At 43.9% G+C, this 21,734-nt stretch overlaps 1 protein-coding gene across 2 annotated transcripts in view; it reads right to left on the reverse strand.

Moving 5' to 3' along the window:
• Nucleotides 1-833: 833 nt before the first annotated feature.
• The window catches only part of psmd1 (proteasome 26S subunit, non-ATPase 1), a 45,240-nt gene continuing 24,339 nt past the window's right edge, over nucleotides 834-21,734 (reverse strand). The window contains exons 17-25 of one of the 2 annotated variants that reach the window (XM_036520670.1): nucleotides 15,575-15,689; nucleotides 11,664-11,780; nucleotides 9,984-10,086; nucleotides 7,468-7,637; nucleotides 6,266-6,358; nucleotides 5,849-5,941; nucleotides 4,181-4,357; nucleotides 2,375-2,549; nucleotides 834-980 (exon numbers count right to left, since the gene is read on the reverse strand). In XM_036520670.1, coding sequence (XP_036376563.1) covers nucleotides 2,403-2,549; nucleotides 4,181-4,357; nucleotides 5,849-5,941; nucleotides 6,266-6,358; nucleotides 7,468-7,637; nucleotides 9,984-10,086; nucleotides 11,664-11,780; nucleotides 15,575-15,689 — 1,015 coding nt within the window. In that variant the 3' untranslated portion in view covers nucleotides 834-980; nucleotides 2,375-2,402. Of the gene's footprint in view, nucleotides 985-2,374; nucleotides 2,550-4,180; nucleotides 4,358-5,848; nucleotides 5,942-6,265; nucleotides 6,359-7,467; nucleotides 7,638-9,983; nucleotides 10,087-11,663; nucleotides 11,781-15,574; nucleotides 15,690-21,734 lie in introns of both variants that reach the window. The other variant, XM_036520668.1, reaches the window with a different exon arrangement.

Genomic DNA, 21,734 nt, shown 5'->3' on the forward strand with positions numbered 1-21,734 from the left:
ATACCACTTTCTAAACATAGACATTTGATTCAAATATCCTCCTCACTACAATTTTAAATGTGTGTCATTCTTTACAACACTCCCATACCCCATACTTTCTGGAACTTATGTAATAAATATTTGGTGGCTCAGGTTTGATTTACAATGTATACATTCAAGGACTAAAAAGGGCAATTTGCCAATTTCTGGAAAGATCATGTGATAGTAAACTTTCATCACATCACAAGCTTCATATAAAATTAAGTTCAACTTTTTTCCAGATGGTAATGGCACCAGGGAACACATTTAATTACATGCCATCAGCCCCTCCTTATGAAACAGACTCATGCTCTTAATCCTTAGATCATCTTACTATCAAGCTCTTTTTATTGGTCCTTATATTAACCTTTAAATACAAGCCTACTGAAAATGGGCAGAATGCAAGGAGTCATTCCGGAGTGGTCTCAACAAGCTAAATTCTTAATCCTCTCTGCCACATGTTCTCTAGTTAAAATCAGCAATGGACAGTTTAAATCTCAAAGGCAAGAGACAATTATGAGAAAAGATTTATTCAAAGTTTTAGCTTCAGCTTAATGTCACCGAAGGATTCCCGGCTGTGTATCTAAGTTGATGGTATGTCCTGTACACAAAATGAAAGATTTTAGCAAATCAGATTTGGAAAGACAGAAGCTCGGCATAGGCAGACCACACTGTGAGCACGAACAACGCTGGGTGAACATAAACCATTCCTGACTGGGGATTAAAGCTATTTACACCACATACATACATGGCATGCACACCAATGACAAAAAATAAGCAGACACCCTCAGTTCTCCAATATATATATATATCTTTTTTATTGTACTGACAGAAAACGATACCATTCAACAAGAGTTTGTAAAACATCCCCTGCGCAGCATGGCAGTCAGGCTCAAGGGGGAACATGTAAAAGAAGGGAGTCTGGAAGAGGTGCATGCTGGGTCTCTGTAAAAGCTCCATATCTGCCTGTGGAAAAAGCAAACATGCCTTAGAACAAATCCAGTTCAATATTTCAACACCCCAGATTTGGATTTGGAGGCGAGACGACTTTTATATTATCAACTATGCAATAAACACAGGACGATCAAATCAATGAGGGAAAAAAAAAAACAGCGTACAGAAAACCAAGGAGGAAAAAGGCATGCTGATCTCCAGATTCTTCCTCAATAACATGCACTACAAACGAGGGCTCTAAAATGCATTTGTGAACAGAAGAAAAAAAAAAATCATAAGACTGAGCCAAAAGCATATTCATATCTTTCCTCTATTGTTGTGGGCTGTAATATATTATGTCCTATGACACATCAAGGACAATACTGGGAGTGCTCAAAGCCCCATTTGCATGATATATTATTCAGGTGTCCTTCACTCTAAAATCAAGCAAGTGAACTTTTGAGGGCTTGAGGAAAGGCACAGACAGGCACAGAGGAACATCTCTGAACCCTTCACACTACCGCACTCTGCATATAATACAGAACAGACCGACGCTGACGTTGATGACTTGCTTCCTTCACATAAATGTGGAAACAGATCCCACGTATTGCTTGCTTCACTTCAGCCTACACTGAGAACATACAGTGCCAGCTGCATTGCTTGCATTTAAAAGCCATCATTCTGTCAGAGGTAGGGAATGCCAGTGGTTCACAGCAGAATCACGTGTGCCATCACACACTATCTCAGTACCATCTTGGGGCAAAACAGTCCCTTCCCTGACTGACATACGGTCACTTTTGGCCAAAAGAAATTGAGAAGGGTTTGAAATGAACGGCGGTTTCTGAGAAAAGCTTAATGGATTGTGCTGTGTTTCTTGGCAGTCTAATAAGTTTAATCCATATCCATATCCATAAAAAGAAATGACTGCCTTTAGCAAACAATGTTTTATGAAACTATAATAAGACAAAGAGCTTGAAGCGTGACACAATTTCTCTGATGAACAGTTTTGATGAAAAAGCTAGCAGAACATGACAGTTGCCAGAGGTTTTGGGGGGTGATGGCTGCGCGGAGCGGGCAGGGACCCAGTCAGTATTCTGTAATACAACTGGCTGATTTATCACATGGTTAATAAATCAGTGATTTTGGTAATATTACAATAAAATTTTATTTAAACTGTAAACAAGTAGTTTCCTAACCAAATAGCTGTCCTATAAATGTGTCAGGTTTAACATTGAACAACTGGCTGGTGGCCTCTTCAGAAACCACACAGGGATATGTAACACATAAATCTGTACTGTGGTGTTTGAACTGGACAATGAATGCAGTGGTGCTGACGTTTGCCATGCCTTAGTGACTGACATGGAGAAGGTGTGATCAGCTGGGCAGGCCCAGCCCTACTGTGGTGGTGCAGTCGTCCACTTACCTGTGGGGGGGGAGTGGGGGGAGCCGCATCACTCATCGATGTACTCAAAAGGCTCTGGGGCTTCGGGCTCCTGCTCCTCCTCCTCAATCTTGGGGCCATGGGCAGACACAGGCTCCACCAGTTCCTCCTCTTCCTCACTGGTGTCCTTCATGATGATGATCCCGCCGGTGTGCAGCTGCAGGCAGAGGTAGGGCACACAGGGCCACTCGGTTCAGCACTCAATGGCAATGCAAATCACGGTGCCTGTGTTTATTCTCTACTGCTGCTCCGCCACACGGAGGCCCTGTCTGTCCCCACCTGACACTAGAAGTGGCTGTGCCCCTTCATAGAGAACTAACCCACTTTGTGACAACACTGAGCAAAGATGCTTATGCATGAGTTCTGAAGGAAAAGGTAAAAAATGAATGCAAAGGTAATGTTAAAAAGGAAAAAAAAAAACTGAGCATTCAAAAAACCCTACTCACACAGTTCACTGGAAAGGAGTTGAGGGAGTGAGAGGGGCAGCTCTTTGATACTTAAACTATTCATGTTCTGAATTAATTAAATATACATCAGACTTTACGCTCACTGTCATGGGGAGTTTCTCCCACACGAGATCTTCTACAACAGGTTTAATGATGTTTAAAAATCACACATATTCAATGTTCAACTTGAGGCTTAGTCCTCAAAACAAAATTAAAAAACAAAAAAAAAAAACCCTACTCATTTACAGAAGTAAACCAACAGAGATATGTCACTCAGACTGAGAACAAATGTTCTGTTAATTTGGGAGAGCTCATTCCCTCAAGATCGAAGCAGTAAATAGCTCCACTGAGCAGTGCAGACACTGCCAGCTCTTCCACCATGCAGCAGACACTCAGAGGTGGGGCGGTGCATGCAGACAGCTGATTTAGTCTACCAGTGCCCTTACTCTGCCAACTCCCGCTCCCTGGCACTCACTGGTTGGACTGCAGCCTTTCGTGAAGAGCAACCGGGTTTTGTTTTTGCGATTGCTGAAATAAGTCTGACTCGGCCATTTCCTCAGAAATGGATTATAGCTCATTACAATGTACGTGAACAGTTGTTCGTGGGGACCCGCTTCTGTTTTGGGTTCAGAATATGAGGCATCCTTGTAGTGCATATTTCAGTGAAATGCTAACTAATTAATGGTGATGCTACTAATAACCAATAACCAGGCCAATAACCCTGGCCTATACAAATCAAATGTGTGGGACAACTGCGGGACCAACAGACCTCTGCAGAAATTCAACAATGCAGCCAAGTCTACTGTTGTTGAAAAGGTTCTGTTTACTGTTTAGATTGCTCTCCGCTTGGACCGGCAGAAAGAACTCCTTGTTTTAAAAAATGCTTTTAAACACGGGGGAGGAGCATTTGGTTTTAAGACACTGGAATCTGAGAAGAAGCTAATGGGCACCTGTGACAGATATGACCCAAGATAATTCTGAGGAGTGGAAAGCTCTAAATGCATAATAGTTTGGACTGGTTTCAAGACAATACTCAGAATCAAGAATCTGACTACTTTTTGTGCGTGGGTGACCGCAAACTGTGTTTTTTTTAAATATGGAAAACTATCAACATTTACAAAAGGCTCAAGTCCAACAGCTTGGTGGACAGTGACATTAGAGTCGGTCGGCTCTTTCTATTAAGTAACGATGGGGTCATGTGGAGGCTGGGGCCAAAGTTCATTGGATGTAATATGAGGTTCAGCTAGATTTACAATAACAAAAAGTGTCTAAAAAAAGCACCCTGAGGAGTGTTTTCTGAAGTTCTGGAGACTGTAGCATGTTTGGGGTGCTGGTGCCTTACCGGTTTGAAGGGCTGGTAGCGGCAGGTGTCCGGCATGGTGAGCACTTTCAGCTGAGCGGGCATCACTCTGGCTGGGTTCTCCAGCAGCTGGAAGTTGGGCTCTGGCTCCTTCTTCTTCTCTTTTTCCTTCTCCTTCTCTTTCTCCTCATCTTTCTTCTCTTTCTCAGCTTCAGTCTCCTGCAGATCACCAGAGAGCTTTGCTTTTTTCAACTTTCTGGTCAAAACATCAGGTACATCAATGGAGAGGGAGTGGCACCCACAGAGACATTAAGAGGATAATTTTTCTTTCCGTTTTCTGGATAGCTCTGCAGTAAAAAAAGGCAACATTTCTGATGCCTTGGCACTGTGACATTTCATATTCAAAACTGTCCACTTAAGCGCTGCAACAGATCAAATAATTATGATTTCATCTTTCATGCTTTTATTTCAAATAAGGATTTAATTAAAATGATCATCATGAGAAAAATAAAGAAAATTGTCTGATTATGCCATTACAATGCCAAGTTACCAGCATGGTGTCTAAGGTCGAAGTTAGCACGTTTCACCTGCTATTTATAAAGGCACGGAAAACCTAGCACCCTTCAAAGGAACACAGAGACTCCTCCACTTTGCTGTACAGTAAACTTTAATGGAGTTGCCTCTAGGGACACACCTCAGCTACATTCAGGTCATGCTTCGAGAATGTACAGTTAGACTGCAGAGAGCAGGAGACATACAGTAAAGGCTTTGCACTCAGGAAGTTGACAAAACCTCAAAGGAACACTGAGAGACAATGAGCTTGGGAACAAAAGGAGAAGGTCAGACTTGTGCAGAACTTCAGAGACGGCGTGAACATGCCAAATGAGATTAGTGTCGGCGATGGTGGGGCCTACGGCCCACTCAGTCTAAACAGAGGAGTAGTGGGCTGGGTGTTTGCGGAGCTGGCAGGTGCAGTATAACTGATTTAGTGAGTCAGACGAAGGGGAACAGACCTGGGCCGGACCTACAGCAGCTCCCTCAGCCAGCCACCCGTGCCTGCTCCTGTGTGCGCAGGGCGGCCAGCAGCAGGGCCAGGAGGCTGCTGTATTGCCGTTTTCTGGGAAGTGTGGTGTGTCGAACGGATTGTGTCAACACAACCAGTATGCTGGCCGTCTCCTGTTGCTAGGAACGCCCCAGTTGGCCTGGGAGAGTGTGCTTTACATGCACTTCCACCAGCAAACACTAAACTGGAAGTCTTAATGAGCGACTTTTTTCATACAGTTGACAGCAATCCTCCGATTCAGCTGCACGTCTCATGGGTGATTTGGTAGCACTGAAGGAGAGCACTGGCAGAAACACACACAACTTCCCACTGCCACTGTTACTCAGAACGGGATGAAAAAAGGACAGAACACAGAAGGGCTCTGTAGGCCATTAGTAAATTGAAGTCCATTTAGTGCACCATTTTTCAACGCAATACTGAGTCACCTTGTCCTAAAACGCTCTTTGTTTCATTCCTGCTTATGAGCCCTGCTTATGAAGGGCACTTATTCCCGCAAAGATCAACAACGCAAGCAGAGATATAGAGATGAAAAGCAGCCTTCTGTAATGGAAAGCAGAGGGTGGATAAACATGCCATGGAGCTGATGACGAGACCTCCACAAAGAGCGGCCGCTGTTAAAAATGGCTCAGCGTTCACGGTAAACTCACCACTTCCATCTTTTCCTCCTCCTTCTCCTTCTTCTCCTTCTCTTTCTCCTTCTTCTTGGCCTTGGCTGTGATGGACAGAACGGCAGTAGAAACCTAAAGGGACAGAGAGAGAGAGAGAGAAAGAAAGAGACTGAGAGAGGGAGACAGAGTTCCAGGCAAATCTGCTTGAAAGAAATTACATTTAAGTGCTTCATGTCTTCTTAAAATGCAAGCGGTGACAGGAGAACTACAGACACCTTAAGGCTCAAAGACTCTCAAAAGCATGACACAGCCTGACCTTTTGTATTTACTTTCCCATTCACCTCTGGCACAGGGGTTCTCTCATTAATGTCAGGGGAATCAACATGTACACGACAAAAGACAACAGCAAATAAGAACTGAACCCACTAGTGGCCGAGACAGGCTGCATGCACCTACCTTCTCCTTCTCTTTCTCCTTTGGCACCTCCAGTGCGGGTGGATAGGCAAAGGTGGAGGGTTTGCAGTTAGAGCGGTACTGCACCTTGGGCATCTGGAGAGGGAACACAGTCAATGTCAATCTGTCTTCAAAGAAAGCAATCAGCTCTTGACCAGGTTGTCAGCCATCTCTGAATTACACTGACCAGCCAGCGCACGGCCCACAGAGCTGCTCTTTGCAAAGATGATCAGCAGCTTACCTTGACATTATCAGTTAACATATGTACAAGAGGCTCGAAAGGAGGGATTACGGGAAACAAGTATTTAAAAATTAATCACAGGGAAAAAATTTGATGTGAAACAGATTGAGTCAATGGGCCTGCACAAGGCCCATTATAAGGTCTTGGATAATGCATTCAAGCATATTCCCTTGGTTTCATTTCCAAACAGAACTTCCAGTTTTTCCAAAGAATTAAATGAAACATTTCTGCAATCGAGAACGTCTGGGCTGGCTATTGCACACGGCACAAATTCATACATGCAGATGGTGGACTCCAAATTTTCACCATTGACGAGCTCTGACATCATGTAAAAGTGATGGATCGCCTCACTCTCTCATAACATCTGAAGGGGCTGTTTTCTTCCACAGATCAAAGCGGGTACACAGTCATGCTTGTGGCCACCCGAGTGACTTCATCTGCAGTAAAGCACTCTGGCGCTCCATGTCTTATGCCCAGTCACCATGATGCTTTAGCTGGCAGAAAGGATTACTCTAGCTCCTCCTTGTCTGGGAAAGTCTGTGTGGACCATCTGTACAGCGCTACTACAGTCTGCCGTCTGAGTGAAGGACAGTGACAATCTATAGCATGAGCCAGTGATGCAGCTCCTTTAATTTTATTGCAGCAAAACCAAAAATCTCTCAGCATCAACTTTTGATAGCAACCTTGTCAGGTGGCTTCTCTGATTGCAAACCACTGAAGTGATGCCATGATTAGGCAAATTGTTACTGAAATCAGGAATTTGTTTTCCAGCAAACAAGCAGTGACCATAAATGGGAAGGCTGTATATGTTTTAAATTCTTAGCCCAAGAATTATATGAAAACGTAGATTAAAAAAGGCAGAAAAGATGATACAGAACTGAAATGGGTCAGTAGTTTTTACTCTATCACACCCACAAACAGATGTCAGCTACAAACAGCCTCAGTGCAGCACGGTGTCCCTTACCTTCAGATCCTTGTTGAGGCCGATTATGGCAGTGGGGGTGAAGGCCAGGGACAGGAAGTGGGAGAGGGGGAACCAGAACCAGAACTGGGTGAAGACCAAGAGGCCCACCACAGAGGGCATGTGGGTGTGGCCTGTGCGTGACTGCAGGGATATGGTCACGTTGCGACCGCCTGCACAGAGAGACGGGAACAGTCAAATCCAAAGGCTACAGCCTTCACACGCTCAGCTCAGAAAAATGTGACTGATCTTGTTACAAATGTGTCAAATTCTGTAAGAAAAAGCATTCGAGTGATCTTTGACTATTACTAATTTCTGACGTCTTACTGTAACCAGATCAGAGGGAGGAAAATGACTGAACACAAACAATGTACTTTCAAAGCCAAATTAACAGGAAAGAAAGTAAACTTTTCCCTAATCAGCTTTTTATGAGGAACAGAGATGTTGAATTGTGCAATAAGTCTATACTGCATGAAGGTCAGGAGAGGCAGAATGGTATCGCTGGAGGATAGGGGGTGGGAGGGACTGGAGGAAAGGGGTGTGGAGCTGCTGCTTGGGTTGGGAGGAAGGGCCAGACAGGAAGCGCAAGGTGGGTCCTGGTGTCAGAGGGGGCCTTCCACAGAGCTTGGCCCGTGCCGTCTTACTGTGCCTCCACCCTTATCTAGCAGAAGCCTTGTTTTTACACTCAATCCTGAAAACAAGAGTTATTAGGGAGTGCTGCTGGAAAGGAAGCCCTCCTCTTCTTGCCCCTCTTTCACTTTTCCCCAGTTTTGATTAGGAACAGATGGTAATAATTCAAACATGAGCTTGCCAGATACCAGCAAACCCTTGACATGGCAGCTCTAATTGCTTGATAATCCATTATCTGGGCCATTATAAGGTTGACTTATCGGTCACTTGATTCCATTGCTTTGACCAGCGAGGTTACTAGGCAATTTCCCCAAGCGGTCACACTTAGGCATCAACAGCCTCAGGCAATTTCTCAAATGTGCTGAACAACTAAAAAAAAGTGTTGAAGCAACACATAAATAAAATTTCTTTAATAAGCTTCAAATACACTGATGTCAACCGAAAAAGGTTATCATCCTTTTAAAAAAGGAAGGAATCTACAAAAGGATTACCTGAAGTATAGAAGTCGACAGGCACAACAGTCAGCCTTTCAAAAGTCCAAAAGGGAAACAAATACATTTGGCAGCAGATGGAGAAGTTATTAATGAGGGAGCTAGGTGTTGGACCCTCTCGACAGCAAGGTATGCTCAAGAGACAGTGTGTCTGCTCACATTAAAATGGGCTACTGTTCTGGAGGCTCCTAGAATGTCAGACAGGAATGCCAGTAAAAGATACACAGATCATCACACTGTGCCACTGTGATGACGTCTGCTGGCGATATTCAACCTGATTGGTGGGGACCCATTAACTCACCCAATGTTATTTGCCAGTTGCAATGAACTGCCTCTAAACGAAACGTATATGTGGAGCGGTCAACAGTGTAGAGCAAATGGATGAATCGCAAACGGAGTAAGAACGGGAAAGTCTAACCAACTCTTCTAGTTTAAATGTCAGCTAATGCCTGCTGCTTTTACTCCAAGCTTTTGGGCCAACTTTAAACTGATCCATATGTCAAAAGAGAGCTTTTAAACATAACTAAATTACTATGAAAGCTCTATGCAGAGCGCTTTTGAAGTGGGACACGTTGTTTCCCCGCTGGTTGCGTGACAGAATGGTCTTTTGGTAAACACTGCATTAATGGTAGCACGTGAAGCCTTCTGAAAGGGGTTTCTGGCACATCATTCATCAGCATTTTCCCTTGAAAATATGGATGTATATCTATGTGCTCCAGCCAAGAAACTTGTTTGGATTAGAGAGGAATACAGGCTCCTGCCACATAGGGATCATATTTTAAGATCTTGTCTTCTCGTCTGGACGTGTAGAAAAGGGTTTTATCTCTGCCTGCATACAAGGAATGTGATGTTCTGTCTTGCCTGCTGTCATAATAGTAATCGGCTGAAGGTATATACCCACAAAATCTGCAGGTTAAAAAGGGGAATTCAAATTCAAACTAATCACATACTAAATACTTTTGCGATTCACCATAATATTTGATTAATCATGGCTTTACTCTACTTTAACCTGCTGGTGCTAAGCACTTCTGGATGCAGAGGTACTCCTGCCCCATGTTTTTTTCTATTATAAAAGTATGAATGCTAGTCTTTGTCAGTGCATTTCTGAGACCCTGCATTTAAGGTATATGTATACACATCTGTGTGTGTGCCCTGTTTTTGGTGTGATGATGTGCAGCTCCCAAGTCAGATTTCACGCACACTCTCACATGCCCATGTTCACACCACAAACAAAAGCAGCCTCGGGGGGGAGGGGCAAGGCTAATTACAAAGTGGGTGAGCAGATGTTAAAGCACCCTGAGACTATGGGCACTCCAAGGGCAGTAGGCTAACGATTAGGCACCCATGGGTGGAAGATCTGCGCCTTCTATCAGGTTTCCTGTGAATAAACCCACTCACCCGCGTCCAAGATGCCTTGTGCCAGGATGGCCCCAAACTTGGCCATGACATCATCGTGCTTGTCGTTGATGACCTTGGAGTAGAGCTGGCGGAACTGGTTGACCTGTGGAGAAAGAGAAGGCTGAGCTAAGAGGCGCTGCACTGCATCACAAAGCACACAGGAATAAAGCAGTTGATTCTGCTGCATCTGAGGTGTCACACATTGCTTTGATTATACTTTTCAAGAAAAGGAGAAAATATTCCTTTGATGACCCAGAATTTGATTGCTTTGTATTTTTCCGTTTTGCTTCACACAATATGTAATCACCAACTGTGCACTAGTAAGCTCATCTCATTGCATACTGCCTACACTACGGCAAGAGTGAGGTGAGGTCAGCGCAAATGAATGAGTCCTCCGCTGCTTGTGTGCGAATGCATTTCTGACATTGCAACTGAACACTGACTGCAGGATAGGTGCATCTTCACTGACATCACTAAGGGACTTCACAGGTGCCTGGATATTTACTAAAGAAATTCAGCTTCAGTTCAAGCAAACAGTACCATACATCAATAAATCAGTACAGTGTAAATTCCTCTCATACTTTTATACACTGTCAGTAACACATGAACATTTATGTCTTCAGTTAAGTGCAGAGTCACTCGTGTGCTGCATTTTTTTTTTCATTAACGTTGCTCTGGGAATGGGGACCACTATCACAGACAATCTAAAACTACTCCAACACAAAAACTAGTCAACAGCATAATAACTGTTTAAAGGGACAAACACACAGAAACAAACCAAATGAAAGATATGCTCTTAATTTGTCCTTCATAAACACAAAGCAGATCAGCAGTCAGGTAAACAAAGGTCAGATGGAAAGCAGCAGGGGTATGTCACTTTGAGATGAGGACTAAGCACACTTGTACTCTAAATATTTGCAGCACAGAGAAGACAACAGCCATAAAGCTGTCAAGCACCTCTGATACTACTATGTACTAATACTGTACTATGATATACAGTACATTTTCATAAAACAAATAGAGCACAAGAGTAAACTGATGACAAAAGTGTTCAGTTAAAAAACTTTGAAGTTTTAGCCTTTTAATAAAGAAACAAAAAATACAACAGAAACGCTGTACTCTTTCAAAGCGCCTACAGAACTTGCATATCGCTTTGCACTAGTGAGGACTTAATACTCCTTGAAAATGTTTCCCGCTCTATAAAGGACTGTGACAAAGCTTGTTGTGTAGGAATAAGATGCAGTTCATCAGTGAGTCTCCCCAAGCCCCACCACCCAATGCCCCGCTGCGCGAGTAGCCACGCTTTCTCGATCCTGACTTCACTATGCACAGTCCTGCAGAGGCCCTCGACTCCCCAGAGATACGTGCTTCTGAGCGAGCTCATGTACTGTGGAGTTTGAAGCGATGGTGGCGTGTGGATGAAATTCAGATGTGCTGTGCATCAGGGCTGTGCAATCATTTCCAGGGGTAATCAAGGCACTTGGCGTGCCTCATTTTCCACTGGTAATGCCCGGCCCCTATGCCTCACAAAAGCTAGGTGATTTTCATTTATGTTGTAATAAGATATAGAGAGCAGACTGAATATGGACTTTTGGGAAAAGGCTGGAGAGTTCACGGTCACTTTTCTATCGTGGCTACAGTGCTGCCATTTGATATCGCTGTCCGCCGTCTTTCACTCACCTTCGGGCAGGTGACCTCAGTCTGCTGGATCATGATGAGAGCAGAGGCGATGAGGGCTCCTTGCCGCACGTAGTTGACAGGGTCATTGGTCATGGGCTCCAGGAGATTGATAGCTTCCTGTAAAAGATCAAGTTTCTCTTTTGACACATTCAAACTTGGAAATGACACACAGAAAGCATGACTGAACAGAACAAACAGGCATAGGTGTGAAAGCAAGAGGAGACTGCAGGTGGCTCTTGCCAGGCTCTGCCAGCTTCTGGCTGGAATAAGACATCTCTTCTACCCCCTACTGTCCTCCCACAAGGCATGCTGGGCCAGACAAACCATTGGCTTCCTTCACTGGATGCCTCAGTGATTACTTTCTTATTGTGGAACAATGCACTAAATATGTCAAGCATGAAGGAACCATCACTGCATGTTCTCATAAACCCCTGACTCAAGTGCCTTTAGGCTGCTGAGCTAGCTACCTAGCAACTTATCAAAACAAGAGCTAATAAACAAATGCAGAGAAGACCGATGTACAAAGCCCTTCATTCAACCTGTGATATTGACTTAGATCTTCCTCAATTTACAGGTTTCACTCTTCACAATTCATGACTCCTAACACAGGTGGAAGAGATGGGTGGCTAGCTAGATAATTCAACTAATAAAATAAATACTGAACAACAAAATCAGAGCAATCCCAAAGATAAAATGAAAGGGCTCTAAAGTTTCAAGTGTTTGTACCAGGTTAACCTATCGGGTGGTGGCACTTTTACATAAGCACATAGTCCTCAAGAGTGATGAGAGAGCCACTTCATTCTCTGAAGCTTACGAGCCATGTGAAATGGAGAGCTTCTCTTGTGGAACACACTTGTGCCCTAATCACGTCCTTGAGGATGAAGTGAGAACGCAGCTTTTGATTAACACCACTTTGACCACCTCTAAACCAGTATCAGGAGCCAAAAAGCCTTCAACCCATCACAAGGGTTAGCAACTCAATCATCTAATTAGTTCTGTAACAGTTCTATACATCGGGACAGCTATAGCCTCCCTGCTTTGTATCACATATTGCCAAAACTGAACTACCAGACTATTTTTCATGGCAGAAGCATGCAGGTACAAGCAGTCCTTGCGCAGCCGTATCAGTGCAAATTCCTCATGGGTCATCATCTAGTATAATACAGATTATCACGACAGCGGCAAAAATGTACAACATCTGTGGGCGCTGCCACCTGCAACCCATTTCTTTTAAGGTTACATTAAACAAAACCCATGGTTTCAGCAATGAGGAGGCACTCAAAAGGATGCACCCCCAACAGCTTCCATGTTTCCCGGGCACTGGAGTGTGTCCAGCACACATCCAAGTTTGCTTGATGTTGGGGTGAATGCAAGCAACCCGTGTGGAAATACTTGGTGGCCTCTGAGGGATGGCATGTCCCCCGCTCACTCCTGCAGGGAGGAGGCCCACAGCTTAACTCAATGAGCCTGAAGGCCTGTTGCAGGGCTTTGGGGACAGAGTGGCTCTTCAGCTAAAGGCCACATTTGTATTGCAGTGCTCCTGGGCCCAACATCCTAAAAAGAGTTCAACAGTGCTAAAAGGTAGTAAAATGAGGACAAAACAGACACTGTACTGCCCAGGCTTCCAAACTCTCAGGAGACATGGGTGGGAATGACTGGGAGGGATATGAAAAAGAGGGAACAGGTCTTCTGAATATCTGTCAAGACGGTGGGACAACCCAGATAAATGCAAAAGCTTCCAGGATCGTTGAAGATGGCCGAGTGTGTCAGCAGCCACAATTGTGAAGGGCTCCAGCCTTCTGTCGCTGATGTGGAGCGCAAGTCCAAGGCCAGCGCTGTTTCCGTTTTCGCTGTGAACACAGCAAGGGCTCCTCACTGCTGTGCCCATTAAAACAGATCTGCTAATGACTGTAATGGAGACCAGCAGCCCAGTGAAGGGTGGGCCCGGTGCTTTAGGGAAAATAAACAAGAAGGCAAGGGCACTTGGCACTGCTCTGCCCTGCCTGGCCTCCCCCCGCCTGCAGCCAATTACCCAGGGTACGATGGATAGGGGAGCAAATGAACACGGACGGAGGGGAGAGACTATCAACCGCATCCTCTTCTGAGCCCCTCCTGATAGGTCTCGGGAGTTTAATTGGGGATATTTACTGTCAACTTCAATCACTGCAGTGGCGTGATGCAGAGCATGCTGTAATGTGGGCCTTGCAGCATTATGTACATCTTGGAGATATGCAGCAAAGTGGTGCACACTGATAAAGCTGAGAACAATTTTAATACATTTTAATAAGTAGAATCCATTTTCCACTGATGCCCAAATAAAAACCTACACCTCACCAACAAGATCTACCCAGCACAGTGTGAATATATTTATATATTTACATTTAATTTATACTGCTAAAATATAACAGGCAGCCTGTGCTGAAAGCAGTGTAAACACAGGAAATATAATAAGCAGCCTTCCTATGCATTTTCAAACAATGATCAGTAAAAACAAAATAATGACACTACAATAAAAATAACCAAAACCCCGGGTGAAAAAAATTACAGCAGCTCTGGCACCGGACTCATACTGAATGTATGACCTATATAACAACCACAACAGAGTTCCTCGGGAAAATGTGCTCCATATTTGTGGTGCCAAAACTGAGCTTTATTTTGTTACTCTTTCCACTAGATTCCCGAGTCCAAATGAAGCAGTCTACATGGTCTAACACCCGATAATGATCAAATTTGTTAATGAAGTGATCAGGCTTGGCGGAGGACTCTTCCTCTGGGCTTTACATCTCCCTTGCCTCCCTCTGTCTGTAGTATCTGCGTCCCTCCAACTCTCCCCAAAATTCAAGCTGTCAAGTGCAGACATTAGAAAGAACACACTGCAAGGAGTGTCCTGGCTCTCCAAACAGCAAGTACACAAGAGTTTACTGAGTGGCTCATCCTTTAGCCACACGCTCAGAGTGGTATTACTGGGGTACCCCTGACGACCTGTCAGTAGCAGCACAGCACTAGGGAAAAGGCTGCAGCAAGACCCTCTTATTCAGTGCATTATACAGCTCTTATTCTGTTAGTTAATTCGCTACTCCACAATACTTGATTAGAAAAATACATGTCACTCTACCTGCATCATTCACCCAATACTTTGAATAGAAAAACTGGTTTAGAATTAGTCAAAAATGAAAGACAGATGTGCACATTATACCTGGAAAAGGTTGACAGGCATGTCCTTAAACAACCTCCGATCATGCACTTTGTCAATCAACGCCAGCACAGTGTACCCTCCAGAGGTGTAGTTTCAGATTCTGCAGCTTCACAAAATAAACCTCAGAATGGTTTCTGTTAAATAAATGATCTGCTCTGAGATGTTCCACTTGATGAGGTCAACTGAGTTTGCAGCATACAGGGCTCAGGTTGCTCTAGTTGTTCTGCCTTAAAACCTAATGAAATGACATCTCTCTGAATCAGGAGTTTCTTACAAGATTAATCTATCACAGTCCCTTCTTCACTGACCACAGACAAAAGAGTCACGCTTTTCCATCGCATTTATCCTGGCTGTAAGACGCAAACAGTCAGCCAGTTCTCCCTCACTCCCATGAGACAGCTGGCCTGATGAAAGGCCCGCGTTGCATACGTGTAGTGTCTTTTGGATGGTTTTGGTCTCTGGTGGCTTCAGCTCGTGACTTTCATCCAAATGGGACTGAGATGAGAGAGAGAAAATGCCCTGCAATGTGCTCTTCACCCATATGAACACTAGCTCTAAGGGTCTTTACGCTCATGAAGAACAATAACTTTACACTACTTGCTCTATCCTATTCAAAGGTATTCAGCTGTGCAAGGAGCTCAAAAACTCATCACCCAGTCAGTGAGTGAGTGGACAGAGACGAAGGACAAAGCGGAGGGTTGGAGGGGGGGCTCACCTTGTTGCCCGTCCCAGCGCAGCAGATGCCCAGGGCCATGGCGGCTCCACAGCGAACGTGGGGGTTGTAGCTCTCAGACAGCAGGGAGACCACACTGGGACACTGCTCTGGCGTCCTGCAGAGACACAGACACAAACACACAGTCAGTCTCTTAGCTCCGCTAAAACAAACCCCACGCAAAACATGCAGAGCCAGCTGTACACATCAGCTCCCATCACTCTCTCACCTCTCTGACCCTCTTCCCAAAACTAAAATCAGAGGCAGAGCAGACGCAGCACCCATCACAACATCTGGAGCATGAGCTAGAAATCAGCCAAATCTAACATCTGACGACAGTGGGGAGAAAAAGCAAGCCATGATTTGAGATTGCTGCCATGACAAATTACTTTGCCAGCTCTTAATCGCTATGTACATCTTATTATAGAGCTGTTAATAGAAACGACAGGTCTCACCAAACATTTGGTACAGCATACCAGTGGCTTCAGTGATGCACATTTATTGAAACGATCAAAACATGCACAGCTTCAGGAGTGTTGAAAGGTCCCCTGTGTGTAATCTCACTCTCAAATACGGGGGAGAAATGAGCACAATGATTAATGGTGCAGGCACACTTTTCAAGCAAGTCTTCAAGCAAATTTCTCACAGGCACTCGTACGATATGGAAGTCTGAAGCAGTGCAGACCAGTTTCCCAAGAACGACATTTTTGGCTTTATGCTTAATTGCTTAAGTCTGGAGTGAAACAAAATTTTACACTAAGTATTAATAGTTTTTTTTGCAAACTGAACTGTAGATTGAGCCAACATTGAGCCAATTTAAACATACCATAAACTGAAAGAAACAGCAGTCTATTAACCCTTTTACCACAGAATAAAATTATTATTTATGATATGATTATATTATGATAACGATTATTTAATAACACAGAGGAGAGGGGAAAACTGCATGTTCTTAAAAACTGGACAGAAAATTCAGCCCATCTGGGAGTTTAGCTACAAATATGGATTTTATTAGCCCTGGCATCACGAACATGGAATGCTGTGGATAATTAACGCGGAGGGACTTTGACACTGCAGTGGAGAAATACGGCTGCGGCAGTTTGCTCTGGTCCAACCGAGGGGGTGGGGTGTAGGGGAGCTCGGGAACATGCTGATTTTTAGTGGCAGGCATGCCCAGTTCACATTACCGGGCACAAACCTGTGACTTTCCTGGACTTAATATGGAAACGCTGGGGCTCCTTCTCCCATCACATTTTCCTGGCTCAACATGAGCCGAGGCTCAGTAAAAAGCAGCCTCTTCTTGTGTCCTTTTAAAAGTGCAGCTCCAGTACCTTTTACAAGCTCTCCCAGGTCAAGACAAGCTGTGTCAAGAAGGCTTCTTTAAACAATTTACACAAGGTGATTATGGCGCTTTGCTCCCTTTAACCACATGATGGGTGGCTTCAGACCTTGCGCGCCGAGGCCCTATTGTTAAGGGGAAGGGGCCATTGCTGGGTTTGAAATCATCGCCCGCTGCATGGCTGCATGTGCGTCAGTTACGTGGCCGTCAGGCTTGCTCTGTTCTGCATACCCCTGGGTCAAGAACCTTTCAACGCAATTGTCTACTTGAGATATGAAGTGAGCTTAATGGGTCCAAAATTAATGAGGTGAAGAGAGGGAATAAAGAGCAGTGCTGAGCCATTGTGGAGTTCATCATGAGCCAGACAGCTGAGGCTTCAGCCAGGCATGACTGCACTGTACAGCTTGCACAGAACCAGCATGATCCAACCTGCTACACGTGAAGGAGTAGAGGAGGTGCAGTCGATAGCCAACGTGAAACCAGCAGATGACTAGACTGTAACTTCCGTTTCTCCGCCCATGTCTGAGCCTACGCCACTGTGGCTCTGTGGTGCTGTGATGTAACAGGCTTCCTCGCACAGATATCCACTGAGGCTGGATTCAATCAATCATGTTGCTTTGCGTTAAACTATATCTGCAACGTTCTGTGGCATAACACCTGTCCCGTGGAGTATATTCACAGCACACCTGCACATGAGAGGGAAAGGCCAGGGAGCAGACAAATGAGAGAGGATCCTGTTTCTCTGGGCTGCTCACTCCTTAAGGATGCAGCTTATACCATGACTTTTACCACAATAAACACATTTGAGAAACGTAAAGCATGGGCACACATGCAGAATACTTGTAGTTGTAGTTTAATTTCCCGACTTTATTACAGAAACCCCTTTCATAGCCTACTTACTGAAGTTCAAACCCCTTTCACAGACAGAAGTTTAACTGAAAATATAGTTGTGTTTGTACTTCATATCTGAAATTACATCTATGACATAGAAAGTATCATACTGTTAGGGCGTTGAGTTCTGGTCTTTTCGGTCTGAACGGAGGAATTAAGGAAATAATACCGACTGCAAGAAACAGCACCATCTCATGGATGGGTATGAAAGGTTTTTTTATTGCTGTCATTAATTTATGTACAGCATGCCGTTAAAAGGAGGGTTCTGATGACATTGAATAATTCTGTGGCATACGCTGGGTTCAATAAATTTGTGCTGCTGTTCATGATGACATTTTTTGGTGGAGGGAAGGTGGTGTGTAGCCTGACCTCCTGATGTGGTCAGGACACAGCAATGCAGCTCAAATATTGACTTGCAAAGCACAAGCAGGTATTCAGATAATACTGGCTTACAAGGTATTCAAGGCAATAAATGCTTTCCCTTGCTGGTTGATTTCACGTAAGCCTCAAAGAGCCCACCCACGATTTAACACCCAGTTAAAGCCTCTGTCTTACATTCTCCATAAAGAAATACAGGACCTGGCACAGTATCAGGGTAAAACATTGTCTGTAATGAGACCTAAATTAAGATACTTTCCTTTCTTGCCTAGGCCTGAGAAGTGGTTTCATCACCAAAAAAAGTTGAGAATATCCTGTGCAAATAAAAGTTAAGCCTTTGAGAGGTCTCGCATCTCTCTAACCTGTAAGAGGCAAGCATTTTAATCAAGATACTGGCTATTTGGGCTTAGTGTCATTCAGCTGGCTGTCTGAAGCTTTATTTAATTATAGAGAGCAATCACTGGGAGATCTGGATCGCTTTTCACTCCATTCAACAGGGATTTAGATGCTATTGCGATAGTCGAATGACGACCTCTGGCCCGATACTGTGATCACAATTAAATTTAGAATCAGAGGGAAAAAAAAAAATACAAATCTATTGTAAAGAAACAGAATGTCGGTTCTGCGGGCAGGAAAAGAATTTGCATTGAGCACTAGCAACTGAAAATTCTCATATCAACGTTTCCATCTCAGACGTCAGACTCAGGACTGATCTTATAGAGCAGGCTAAAGATATAAACACACCGCACACAGACTTACATTTTCTTACTGGAATGAAACTGATCTTTGCTCGTTGTAAATGCCTCAAATCAAATTCTAAAAAAGAATAAATTATCGTATTAGTATTTAAACATGACTGAACAAGGGGTATGCATGTAATTCCATGTAATGTATGATACACCTTCACAGAGCCACACTTCCCCTTTTTGGATTTGCCATTTGGATAAGTACAAGGACATGACCTATTTATATAAAAATATGGGGAATTGTTATTTTATGCCCAAGGTTATTTTGGTGGGCTGTTCCATTTCCTTTTTCGTAGCAGGTGAAAGACACCCTAACTGGAGTCAGAGGCAAAGCGGCTCCCGTACCACACCCCCCGAGCTTCCTTTAAAACTATAATCACAAAGTGGTGATGAGGAAAGGCCATCTAACCAGCTCCAGCTATGAGATGTACTCCATTCAGCAGGCATGGTAAAAAATAAACCACAAGTCTCACGCGTGTGTGAAAAATCACAGGATAACTTCAGCTGAGTGAATTCAATAAATCAGGTTTATCACTTTCATACCAAGATCACAAAATGAATGACTAGGTCACACTGATGCCAAATGATGAGTGGGAGACAAATCAATGTAATAATTTTGAATTTTTGATTCAATGATTTTTAAGTTTTATGCCTTGTTTTTGCTGCCAGTGGTTTTTAACCCACTCGCATTGGTGAAGAGAGGACACTTGATGGAGTGTGGAAATAGTTAATTCTTGTTCTGTGCAAACACCACTTGGCATACGCTAAAAAACCTGATAGAAGAAACATAATAGTTAACAATACTCAACAATACTACTAACAATACTGAATTTTCCCCATCACTTCATGAGATCAGAAATAATCACCCAAACAAATGACCAAAAACCATTAAGAGAGTCATTAACAGCCCTGAATGCTGACAGCAATCTGTTGCTGAAAGAAAGGGCCTTTGGAGACTTGATGGGAAAGATACAGAACAGAGCCACTGACTGTCTGGAACTATTCCCAGTGAAACACAGGTACATCAACCACACATCAGCATGTCGGTACTCTCCTCAACCTTTTACATTCCATTTAACATGTCACAGCACAAAAGAAACCTCTTCGAGTTATCACTAGCACTTGACATTTAAGAAAGGCCAAAACTCTTTGTCCTAGATACCCATACCTCTTGACTACCTTCTGGCTCCAGGGTATCCATATCCATATCTGGACTATCTCATCAATACTCTCCCCTTGAGAACACTGCTTCTGACTTCTTTAGCTTTTCTTTTCAGAACTTCCATAAACAGCCGAGAGGCGCTGATGTTCTCCAGTATCCTGGCAGAGTGAGAGGGCATATTTCTCTGCACCGAGACTCTGGAAAAGCGAACAAACAAAGTGACCCAATCTTGGCAGGTTGCACCACGACGGGTCGACACAGCTTGATTCACAAGCGCCACGATCAGAGACGCACAGAAGCAAGGGAGGTGGGTCCTGGGCTACGACAAATTCAGTGTGGTTAGCCGAGCGCTCACTGGACACTTCAGGGACCGCAGCACCATTTCAGCACATGGAACTAATGAGGACTTCCTCCTTTCACCATCAGTGCCTCCTGACACAAAGGAACATTCTGCTGGCGGATTTTGCTAACATGCTGCAGATCCAGATTTTCCCAGTTAGGCCAAGTGTAAATAAAAAAAAAATGGGCCAGCATATTGTTTTTTACAACTGAAAACAGAAGGGGGGAAAAACTGAATAAAGAACTCTAGTCTTTATGCAACGTGCAACCAAATGCAATTTGGAACAACTGCAAATTGAATCAGGAGCTGTAAGAGAAGAAAATCAAAGCAAAACATGTTCGTTTTCTTTATTTCAAGGTTTTAGGCATCAACAGGCAGGAGACGGAGAGAAAAAAAGTTTTTTGGAAAATGTGATTCAGATGTATGTGAATGAATTTGCCCGTTTATTTGATGGTGAAATGTTTTCTAGCAGGGACCACGCATTTGGTCCAGTGAGGTAGCGTGTGTGCAGATGTCTGCATGCCAAAGAGGCGGAGCTCATTGTGGGGCACCTCACCCCATCCACCTAGAGGGCCCTAACTCTGTTAGGGAGGGACTGCAGACCTTCTGATTAAAAAGCCAATCATCCCAGCCAAGCTGCAGCCAAGAAAAGGGAATGGCTCATTTACAACAGCTGTCACATATTGGAAACAACTTCAAAATATTAAGACAATGTCTATAATGGACATATTTGTTTTGCAGTCTGGAATATGAACTGTATGCTATTAGATTAACAGGGCATGTTTCAGAATCCAGCAAAGAGCATATATTTGCTTTGTTACACTTCAGCGGCATGCAAGCAACTGAGCTAGGCCGGGACAATGCAGACAGAGGGCTGATGGTTTCCTACCCTAATGTTTTCTAGAGCCTACAGAGGGCATTACAAAGCGAGGGTTCAGAGTAAGGACTTTCAACAAGGTCAAGAATAGTGAGTCCACAGTGCCCCTGGGGCACTGCTCACTCAAGAACAAGCCATACAGCTGCTACTAAAGGTTTTCAACTGCCTTCTGAAAAGTCATGAGAGTATACTGACTCCAACAGAAATGCCTCGCTGGTATACTGGTTGTGCATACCAATCACAGCGCAAAAATGGCAGCTGACCTTCTGTCATGTAGCCAGCATTCTCTGCCGATGACTTTCATTTGTATTTAGAAAATAAAGGCCCAAGACTGAAGAGTATTTAATTGACCATTTAAATGCATCTTAGTGTATGTGGCGGTAAATTAGAACAGAAGTGAAGGGGAAATTTTCTTTGGGTGGGAGAGCTC

The sequence above is a fragment of the Megalops cyprinoides genome, chromosome 2 (genome assembly GCF_013368585.1).
Source record: "Megalops cyprinoides isolate fMegCyp1 chromosome 2, fMegCyp1.pri, whole genome shotgun sequence".
NCBI lineage: Eukaryota > Metazoa > Chordata > Actinopteri > Elopiformes > Megalopidae > Megalops > Megalops cyprinoides.